General features: G+C 46.3%; 1 protein-coding gene across 1 annotated transcript in view; it reads left to right on the forward strand.

The window, feature by feature from the left end:
- The window catches only part of gdh03 (glutamate dehydrogenase 3), a gene marked incomplete at its 3' end in the record, with an annotated part of 144,420 nt that extends 133,201 nt beyond the window's left edge, over nucleotides 1-11,219 (forward strand). Inside the window, 1 exon segment of the mRNA NM_001172531.1 lies at nucleotides 11,113-11,219. Within this exon segment, the coding sequence (NP_001166002.1) occupies nucleotides 11,113-11,219 (107 nt within the window).
- Between the last annotated feature and the right edge of the window lie 452 nt (nucleotides 11,220-11,671).

Consider the following 11,671-nt stretch of genomic DNA (forward strand, 5'->3'; position numbering starts at 1 on the left):
CTGACCCAAGCGTACGCAGAGATTTGCCATCCTCACCCAGTAGCCATGGCCCTCTGGGAATGGCCCGTGGGAGGATGAATCTGAATGCGACAAGCCTGCCACTCAAGATCATTGACAATCTGCCTGAATGACTATCATCCCCGTAGCAGTCACATCTGTAATCATGAAGTGTTTTACAAGGCTGGTCATGGCACAAATTAACACCATCATCCTTGACACCATGTACCCACCCTAATTCGCATACCGCCCCAACAGATCCACAGATGATGCAAACTCAATTGCGCTTCACACTGCTACAACAGGAGTTCCCTGACGCTGGTGTCCCGTATACAACAGGAGTTCCCTGACCCTGGTGTCCTGTATACAACAGGAGTTCCCTGACCCTGGTGTCCCGTATACAACAGGAGTTCCCTGACCCTGGTGTCCCGTATACAACAGGAGTTCCCTGACCCTGGTGTCCTGTATACAACAGGAGTTCCCTGACCCTGGTGTCCTGTATACAGCAGGAGTTCCCTGACCCTGGTGTCCTGTATACAACAGGAGTTCCCTGACCCTGGTGTCCTGTATACAACAGGAGTTCCCTGACCCTGGTGTCCTGTATACAACAGGAGTTCCCTGACCCTGGTGTCCTGTATACAACAGGAGTTCCCTGACCCTGGTGTCCTGTATACAACAGGAGTTCCCTGACCCTGGTGTCCTGTATACAACAGGAGTTCCCTGACCCTGGTGTCCTGTATACAACAGGAGTTCCCTGACCCTGGTGTCCTGTATACAACAGGAGTTCCCTGACCCTGGTGTCCTGTATACAACAGGAGTTCCCTGACCCTGGTGTCCTGTATACAACAGGAGTTCCCTGACCCTGGTGTCCTGTATACAACAGGAGTTCCCTGACCCTGGTGTCCTGTATACAACAGGAGTTCCCTGACCCTGGTGTCCTGTATACAACAGGAGTTCCCTGACCCTGGTGTCCTGTATACAACAGGAGTTCCCTGACCCTGGTGTCCCGTATACAACAGGAGTTCCCTGACCCTGGTGTCCTGTATACAACAGGAGTTCCCTGACCCTGGTGTCCTGTATACAACAGGAGTTCCCTGACCCTGGTGTCCTGTATACAACAGGAGTTCCCTGACCCTGGTGTCCTGTATACAACAGGAGTTCCCTGACCCTGGTGTCCTGTATACAACAGGAGTTCCCTGACCCTGGTGCAGAATACACAAGGTTTCTCTCTCTCCATTTTGACTAATACCATTCAATTCAATAATAAAACATTTAAAATAGTTTTGTCTAGTACTATGTTATTGACTAGTGCCAGGTCTCTCTCCATTTAGAGACATCAATATCAAGCCTGTCTGTCAGTCTGGACTCCATCTTGCAAGTCTCCAAGTGCTGGCTCCGGAGATGCATTTGTGAACACAAACAGTACACAGTCACTGTTCTATTACCAATGGCAGTTAGGATAGGTGATATCTGACAAACAAACATATACAATGTTGAAGTTTGAACAGGTCAGACTAAACCTACCTAATTCTGGTCTCCCCATTGACGACCATTGTGAGTAGGCCAGAGGTGAGACTGGAGGTAAGGTCTTTGCCAGCGCCCTATTGATGGGCATGGCAGTGTAGATAAGCTTCTGGCCCCTGATCAAAGATACTGGTCGTTCACGCACAAACAAACACACACACAGAGCACATTATCAATGGTGTTTATGATTAGCCTGGTGGAACTAATCTGATCTATGTGTTCACCTTCACCTATCCCCATATCTGAAGTGAAATGAAATGGGAAACGTAACAATCAGGCTGGTTAGACCAGGCTAGATTATTGATATAGAAATGTATATGATTTATATGTTTAAGGGGATGTTAAGATAATGACTAAATGTATTCCACCCTGTCACTGTATAGTGGAGGGAAATGTATTTGTAATCATACGACTAGAATTCTTTAATGTGTGTGCTTTGGATAAGTTAAGACTTTACTATTTAGCAATGTAGTTGAGACAGTGTGTGTGTGTGCATAGGAAAAGAGGAACTGTCAACAGACAACTTGTGACCACTGTGAAACTGATAACAGGAAAAGAGGCCTCCCCACCCAGGGAGGGGAAAAACCATTAGGCTTGCAGTAGATGATGTAACATGTTGCAGGATATGATAAGCAATGTATGTGTAGGAGAAGACTGGTAAATAGTATTGACAGTGTTAGGAGAAGAGGGGGGGCAGTTATGACCAAATATGAGGTATATAACCATTGTATGATGTTAGAGCTCTCGTGTATAAAAATGTTGACTATTGTAAACTGGGATTCTGTCTGTTTCATTCAACCAAAATCTTACAAACTCTGGGTTGCAGACTGAGTAGTTTAATTTAAGTACAGTTTAAGAACATTGAGAACAAAATTCTCATAACAATTATGAAGGTTGTCACACCCTGGTCAAAGTATTTTGTGTTTATCTTTATTTATTTGGTCAGGCCAGGGTGTGGCATGGGTTTTTGTATGTGGTGTGTATGTATGGGGATTGTAGCTAGTGGGGTGTTCTAGCTAAGTCTATGGCTGTCTGAAGTGGTTCTCAATCAGAGGCAGGTGTTTATCGTTGTCTGATTGGGAACCATATTTAGGCAGCCATATTCTTTGAGTTTGTCGTGGGTGATTGTCCTTAGTGTCCTGATGTCATTGTTCTGTGTTAGGTTACACAAGTATAGGCTGTTTCGGTTTTCGTTAAGTTTATTGTTTTGATAGTGTTTGTGTTTAGTGTGTTACTTCATTAAACATGGATTGCAATAGACATGCCGCATTTTGGTCCGACTCTCCTTCACATACAGAAAACCGTTACAGAATCACCCAACACAAAAGGACCAAGCAGCGTGTCAACAGGCAGGAGCAGCGCGAGGAGATGCGCAGTAAGGATTTCTGGACATGGGAGGAAATCCTCGACGGGAGAGGACCCTGGGCTAAACCAGGGGAGTGTAGCCGCACCAAGGTGCAGCAGGAGAAGGAACAGAGGCAGCAGCAGCAGGAGCAGCAGCAGCTGCAGTGGGAGAGGCTGCACCACCTGGAGAAATGGACATGGGAGGAAGAACTGGACGGTAAAGGACCCTGGGCTCAGCCTGGAGAATATTGCCGCCCCAAGGAAGAACTGGAGGCTGCGAAAGCTGAGAGGCGCAGATATGAGGAGGCAGCTCGACGTAGCGGATGGAAGCCTGAGAGGCAGCCCCAAAAATTTCTTGGGGGGGGGCTAACAGGGAGTATGGCTACGCCAGGTAGGAGACCTGGGCAGACTCCCTGTGCTTACCGGGGGGCTAGAGAGACCGGACAGGCACTGTGTTATGCAGTGGTGCGCACGGTGTCTCCAGTGCGGGTGCATAGCCCGGTGCGGTATATTCCAGCTCCGCGTGTCGGCCGGGCTAGATTGAGCGTCGAGCCTAATGCCATGAAGCCGGCTCTACGCAGCTGGTCCCCAGTGCGTCTCCTTGGGCCGGCTTACATGGCACCAGCCTTGCGCTCGGTGTCTCCGGTTCGCCTGCATAGCCCAGTGCGGGCTATTCCACCTCGCCGCACTGGCAGGGCGACCGTGAGCATTCAACCAGGTAAGGTTGGGCAGGCTCGGTGCTCAAGAGCTCCAGTGCGCCTGCACGGTCCGGTCTACCCAGTACCACCTCCTCACCCCAGCCCTCCGGTAGCAGCTCCCCGCACCAGGCTTCCTGTGCGTGTCCTCGGCCCAGTACCACCAGTGCCAGCTCCACGCATCAGGCCTACAGTGCGCCTCGCCTGTCCAGCGCTGTCGGAGCCCTCCTCCTCTCCAGCGCTGTCGGAGTCTCCCGCCTGTTTAGCGCTGTTAGAGCCTTCCTTCTCTACAGCGCTGCCGGAGTCTCCCGCCTGTTCAGAGCTGCCAGTTAGCATAGAGCTGCCAGTTAGCATAGAGCTGCCAGTTAGCATAGAGCTGCCAGTTAGCATAGAGCTGCCAGTTAGCAAGGAGCTGTCAGTCTGCAAGGAGCTGTCAGTCTGCAAGGAGCTGTCAGTCTGCAAGGAGCTGCCAGTCTGCATAGAGCTGCCAGTCTGCAAGGAGCCGCCAGAGCTGCCTGTCTGCAGGATGCCGCCAGAGCTGCCTGTCTGCAGGATGCCGCCAGAGCTGCCAGTCTGCAAGGAGCCGCCAGAGCTGCCAGTCTGCAAGGAGCCGCCAGAGCTGCCAGTCTGCAAGGAGCCGCCAGGGCCGCCAGTCAGCATGGAGCAGCCAGGGCCGCCAGTCAGCACGGAGCAGCCAGGGCCGCCAGTCAGCATGGAGCAGCCAGTCAGCATGGAGCAGCCAGTCAGCATGGAGCAGCCAGAGCAGCCAGTCAGCATGGAGCAGCCAGAGCTGCCAGTCAGCATGGAGCAGCCAGTCAGCATGGAGCAGCCAGAGCTGCCAGTCAGCATGGAGCAGCCAGTCAGCATGGAGCAGCCAGAGCTGCCAGTTGACCAGACTCTCCCAGATCTGCCAGTCGACCAGACTCTCCCAGATCTGCCAGTCGACCAGACTCTCCCAGATCTGCCAGTCGACCAGACTCTCCCAGATCTGCCAGTCGACCAGACTCTCCCAGATCTGCCAGTCGACCAGACTCTCCCAGATCTGCCAGTCGACCAGACTCTCCCAGATCTGCCAGTCGACCAGACTCTTCCAGATCTGCCAGTCGACCAGACTCTTCCAGATCTGCCAGTCGACCAGACTCTTCCAGATCTGCCAGTCGACCAGACTCTTCCAGATCTGCCAGTCGACCAGACTCTTCCAGATCTGCCAGTCGACCAGACTCTTCCAGATCTGCCAGTCGACCAGACTCTTCCAGATCTGCCAGTCGACCAGACTCTTCCAGATCTGCCAGTCGACCAGACTCTTCCAGATCTGCCAGTCAGCCAGGATCTGGTAGATTCATCAACCTGCCTGAGCTTCCTCTCACTCCTGAGCTTCCCCTCAGTTCCGAGCTGCCTCAGTCCCGAGCTGCCCCTCAGTCCCGATCTGCTCCTCAGTCCAGTGGGGTTCTGGGTGAGGACTACTAGGCCATGGTCGGCGGCGAGGGTGGACTATCCAGGGACGCGAGGAGAAGGGACTAAGACATGGATTGAGTGGGGTCCACGTCCCGCGCCGGAGCCGCCACCATGGACAGACGCCCACCCGGACCCTCCCTATTGTTTTGAGGTGCGTTCGGGAGTCCGCACCTTAGGGGGGGGGTTCTGTCACACCCTGGTCAAAGTATTTTGTGTTTATCTTTATTTATTTGGTCAGGCCAGGGTGTGGCATGGGTTTTTGTATGTGGTGTGTATGTATGGGGATTGTAGCTAGTGGGGTGTTCTAGCTAAGTCTATGGCTGTCTGAAGTGGTTCTCAATCAGAGGCAGGTGTTTATCGTTGTCTCTGATTGGGAACCATATTTAGGCAGCCATATTCTTTGAGTTTGTCGTGGGTGATTGTCCTTAGTGTCCTGATGTCATTGTTCTGTGTTAGGTTACACAAGTATAGGCTGTTTCGGTTTTCGTTAAGTTTATTGTTTTGATAGTGTTTGTGTTTAGTGTGTTACTTCATTAAACATGGATTGCAATAGACATGCCGCATTTTGGTCCGACTCTCCTTCACATACAGAAAACCGTTACAAAGGTAAATTGGAACAAAACTCGAAACTGTTTTGACCTATGACCAGGTCAAATGTCACCAACCTGATTCAAGTGCTCACAGCGAAGGCATGTCTGCGTGATGCTGAGGGTTCACTTGCTGGTCTTCTCTATGTTGCATGTTTGGCTGAAAACTGGACATCTCGGACAACTGCAGCAGGCAATACTCATAAACAATGTACTTCCTCATCTTATGAGCTGGGGTTGACTGTGACAGGGTGATATACTAGACAGCCAAGTGATGAACTGCATTTTGTTATAAAGAAAGGACAAAGCTTTTTGATAATGCACTTCACAACCAAAATGACTACTGCTTGTATCTGTTAGGCTGTGTAATTAACCTACTAGTTTATCAAACCGGGCATAACATACATTACCGTTGTTGATGAAGCCATCTGTGTAATCAGGGCACAGTAACTAGGGTCAAGCTAATTCTAGGTCGTCACTAGTTACCATAGCCACAAAGTCATAAAGCCTGCCTATTTCTACAATTACTCTTCTTAATTAGGGATAGGCCCCTATTTTCTCCACTTCCTGTCTGACTGACGTGCCCAAAATAAACTGCCTGTTACTCAGGCTCAGAAGCCAGGATATGCATATAATTGGTAGCATTGGATAGAAAACACTTTGAAGTTTGTAGAAATGTTAAAATAATGCATGAGACTATAACACAATTGATATGGTAGGAGAAAATTCAAAGAAAAACCAACCAGAATTTCTTGTGGTTTTGAGATCCCATGCTCTTCCATTACAACCTATAGGAACAATGTTAAACCCGGCTCCCAGATTGCAATTTTTATGGCTTCCACTAGATGTCAAGTCTTTGTTCAAGGTTTCAGGCTTGTTTCTTCCCAAACCAGGAAGAATTTGGAGTTTTGGAACCGGGAATCACAGTAAGAAATCAGTCTGTGGGCGCGCGACGAAGAGGACGTGCACTTGCTAATTTTACTTTTCTATTGAACATACTTCTTTCTGTATGAAATATTATAGTTTAGTTACATTGTAAGGTACCTGAGGCTTAAATAGAAACTTTGTTTTACTTGTTTTAACAAAGTTTAGCGGTAGCTTTTTGGTTTCTTTTGTCTGCATGTTGAACGAGTTGATTACTCAAATCAATGGCCCCAACTAAACTAACTTTTTAGGGATATAAAGAAGGATTTTATATAACAAAACGACCATGCATGTTGTAGCTGAGACCCTTTTGGATTGCAAACAGAGGAAGATTTTCAAGTAGTAAGTGATTATTTAATTGCTATTTGTGATTTTATGAAGCCTGTGCTGGTAGAAAAAATATGTTGATGTGGGGCGCCATCCTCAAACAATCGCATGGTATGCTTTCACTGTACATCCTATTGTAAATCAGACGATGCAGTTAGATTAACAAGAATTTAAGCTTTTAACAGATATAAGATACTTGTATGTACCAAATGTTTAATATCCATAATTGTTATGATTATTTATTTGAATTGCGCGCCCTCCAATTTCACAGGAATTTGTTGACAGGTGTCCCACTAGCGGGATGCCTATGCCAGATTAAAATGTGATTTTAAACCTAACCCTAATCTTAAAACACACGAAAATGTTGTTATCATACATTTTTAAGCTATAGACGATTCTGACTTTATAGGTGTGGTAACAAATTACACCCTAAGTCTATGCTTTACAGATGTAGACTGACTGTAGCTCCAGATTGGATCAGATTCAGGCTGGTGACACCATTACGGGTTGTTGCTCCTAGTTCACTCTATCAGTCAGACTCAGACATAAGTTAACTACCATTAACTGAATCCATTATTTTGTTTTGCAGTAAACGATAAAGAAAACACTTGTGTGAGCTACGAACTAACTTGCAAATCTGCCTTGTAGGCTAACATTAACTAGCCTGCCTCACTTTATCAAATAATATGGTTACCTACATAACCAGCAATAACGTTATTTAACGGCATTAGCTAAGTTATACCAGAAGTCATTATATTTCAGTATCTCTGGTTATACTGACCACTACCGGTCGTTGCAGACCAAGCTAGCGTTACTGCTGCATAATTGGGAGACGAACTCCAAGCACCTATTCTGCATACTAAATGGGGTCCTTCAGCAGAGCATGTCAATCATAGAACTTTGGCTGTGGACGAATGGTCAATCTGTATCGGGCCCGTGATCCTTTGAATGTTTTATGGGCTATGAAACAATAGAGCGCCTTTCAATGAAGGGAAGCCAAGTGGGCGGAGGGGTGATTTGCAGGTGGAGCTTGTCCAAAGGGGGCATGATTTGTTGACATAATTGTAATCCAAACCCAACTTTAATTTAACTCAGTTTTAGACGGGACTGACTTTATGACAAAAATGTTTCCATTTACATTTTTACCGCCAATTGGTAGTCTTGTTTCATTGCTGCAACTCCCGTACGGACTCGGGAGAGTCAAAGGTCAAGCGCCACACCGTACAACTGGCAACCCCAGTCAGTGTGCGTGTGCCCGCCACAAAGATTCGCTAGAGGGCAATGGGAGAAGAACATTTAGGCTGGCCAAATCCACCCCTAACATGGACGACTGAGAGCTGCATCATGGGTCTCCTGGTCGTGGCCGGCTTTGACAGCCCGGGATCGAACCCGGGTCTGTAGTGACACCTATAGCACTGCAATGCAGTGTCTTACACCACTGCGCCACTCAGGAGGCCCCTTTGTAGTCAAAAGGTTTCTGACTCATATCGATGCCACATAAGCTGTTTTCAAAGAGTTACTTGCTTTACAGGGACAGTCACTCTTTAATAAAATGGTTTCCCGGCTTGTAAGTAAACGTTTCACTCTAAAGTCTGTTTTTTCGGCACGTGACAACCACCATTTGATCTGATCCAGAGTGCCAGTGCCCCTTCGACACTCACTGTTTGGAAAAACAGGTGACGCGCTTTTGAGAAGTAGTGTGACCTACACAGATAATTCTGTTTACTGTTGTGTTTTTGGGCACATTACTGTAGTATTCACTAAAGTGTTTTTGTTGCATTATCTTTGACATAGAAGTGGGAAGCCTTCACCTTGAGGAAACATACTGCAGAAATACTAAAAGAGCAAATGTTCCATAACCTGTAGGTCTGAGTTCTGAACAGAGTTCAGCGCTTCTGCTCTGTTCTTTAACCACAGGGAACACAATACACGGTCAGTACTTGGCATGTAGGTTTCTCACTTACAGGTGGCAAAAATTGGGATATGGGGGCAGGGTACTGTATATGTAGTACGTCCTGACACTTGTTAAATCACACTTTATTAGAATTGCATTTCAAAAATCTTGATACATTTTAGAACACACGTTTTGAAACAAAATGAAACACATATTGCTGGGGAAATTCACAGGGACCACCACCTTTTTGCTTTAAGCACCTTTATCATTGGGAAAGTGATCAACTATAACCAAAGCAAGATAATGATGATGGTGAGCACTTATGAATGCATTTTTCACACAAGCTCAATAAAAAGCACACATTAAAAGGTAAAAGATACAACATTCAAATAATAAGGTGAGAGGAACAGCAGGCTTTAGCATTACTGTTCATCAAATTATACATCCCGTAAAATAATGTTTCTCTTCTGATCTGCCCTGGAATGTTCAGTGCTTCCCTTTTCCTCCTTCCACCTCTTCCTTTATTTCACCCTTTATGTCTTCCTCTTTTATGTCTTCCTGTTTTATGTCTTCCTCTTTTATGTCTTCCTCTTTTATGTCTTCCTCTTTTATGTCTTCCTCTTTTATGTCCTCGCTCTCTCTTTTCCTCTGCTCTCCTCTTTCCTCAATGCCTAGCTCTGCCGTTTTCTTCAAGACATGCTCACTCGCCTCGACACTCTTTCTCACTCTCTCGCTCAAGGCTGGGAAATCATTTGGGAATATCTTTAACGTCTCACTATTATCCTGCACCATGATTATCCCAGTATCATACACATTTATAGTGCCTGCCTTCGTTTTCAGTTGTTTGAAATATTCCTTAGGTCTTTCATCCCACTGATTTCCTGTAAAATAGTGTTTCAGTATTTCCTCTTCCCATGTAGAACCGTTTGTTGTGTAGAAAATGAGGTCGCATGGAGCATTTTTTCTTTCATCACGATATAAAGTCTCTGGATTTTCATGCAAAACTTTTTTCTTTTCTCTTTTTTTATCTGTCATCCCCTCAGGGTAGGGGATGAGGGGGGGCAAATTGTTCCGTTGTTTTACCTCTGCCATTTCTAGATGTGGCGACTAGATTTCCTTTGACTGTTTGTTTACTACCACCTGTAATAAAGATGAATGTTAATGTATTTATTATCTAGGTCACTCATTAACAACATATTCTCTTTCACAAAATAGCCAAGTTAAATATTAGGAGCAGGGCCGTGTATTTCCTTGACTAATATTGGAAGTCTTTCATCTGTACTCACTCTGGAGCTGTGTGTCCGCTTTCTGATCTCGTCTCTCTGTCTGTAGAAGATCTGTGTTCGTTCAGTTCTGAAGACTTTTCCTCTTCCTTTAACAACCTCTGTGTAGCAGGAGATACAGTACTGTGTCCTCTCTAGGAAATGGTCTCCGTGTTTTCAGAGTTGTAAGGACAACTGAAAAGATGACTGTGAAAGAAGTGTAACTGGTGATATGTCCGCTGGCCACTCTCGTATATAACGTAGGTTACATTAAGGTGACGTGCCAGATAGACAGATACGCCTTTCTGACGTTCAGGTTTTGAAGAAAAGATAACAATACTAATCTGAAATGCGTGAGTGAACCCAGATGAAACTTCAGGGATGAATGTTGATCGACTGGATATACTTGAAAATACGATGGTTGCCAATGATCATGTTACATTGCTACATTGCCATCTAACTATTTATCTCTCAATCCCTCGCTGTCTCTGTGTCCATTCAGGAGAGTTTGGAAAGCAGGGAGGACCGATCCCTGTTGTTCCCACTGCTGACTTCCAGACCAGAGTCGCTGTGAGCACACACACACACACACACACACACACACACACACACACACACACACACACACACACACACACACACACACACACACACACACACACACACACACACACACACACACACACACACACACAAACTATGTGGTATGGAAGTGATGTAGTGTGTTGGCAGTTTGGTAACACATCTTTCCTTCCTCTCTCCACTCCAGGGTGCTTCTGAGAAGGATATTGTTCACTCTGGGCTGGCCTACACCATGGAGAGATCTGCCAGGGTAAGAGTGTGAGTGTGCGTACACGTGTGGGTCTGTGTGTGTGTGTGTCTGCGTGTGTTGGTGAGGTTAGTGCCGATGAGTCAGATCCTAGAATTTAATCATATGTTCTCTATGAGACAGACTGTGATAATGACAATGCCCCCGCCCTGGCCCGGGGCACCTCTCAATCACACCACCATGTGTCTGTGTATGTTTGTGTCAGTGTGTGTGACTGGTTTTGCCAGTGTAACTGGTATCTAACTAGTGTTTGTGTGTTTTTGTCCCCCTGCAGCAAATCATGCGTACGGCCAGTAAGTACAACCTGGGTCTGGACCTGCGGACGGCTGCGTACGTCAACGCCATCGAGAAGGTGTTCAAGGTCTACAACGAGGCCGGCATTGAGATAGTGAATAGTTCTTTTTTAGCCTCTTTACGACATTATTCCATTCAAATGAGTTTCTTCAAGGAGCAGGCAGATTATATATTGTTTTCTTGGTTTTAGAACTACATTATTTTGCAGCATTAGGGCCATTTATTTAAATTTGCCCTGCTAACTTTACTACTGGAGTGCAGTTTTTTTTCCACCAGAACAGCTAGATATGTAGTGAGGTGCATACTGGAGGCAGAGAAGTCAGGCGCAGGAGAGCGAAAACTGATTTACAACAGTGTCGTTTAATATCCATAAACCACCGTCAACAGAACAATACAAATAAATGGTAAATACAATACAAAACAATACAATACAATACAAAACCCGGTAAATACCAGCATACCGTTGCATAAGCACTACAAGAAACAATTACGGACAAGGACATGGGGGGGAACAGAGGGTTAAATACACAACATGGAAT

Source organism: Oncorhynchus mykiss, chromosome 20 (assembly GCF_013265735.2).
Source record: "Oncorhynchus mykiss isolate Arlee chromosome 20, USDA_OmykA_1.1, whole genome shotgun sequence".
NCBI lineage: Eukaryota > Metazoa > Chordata > Actinopteri > Salmoniformes > Salmonidae > Oncorhynchus > Oncorhynchus mykiss.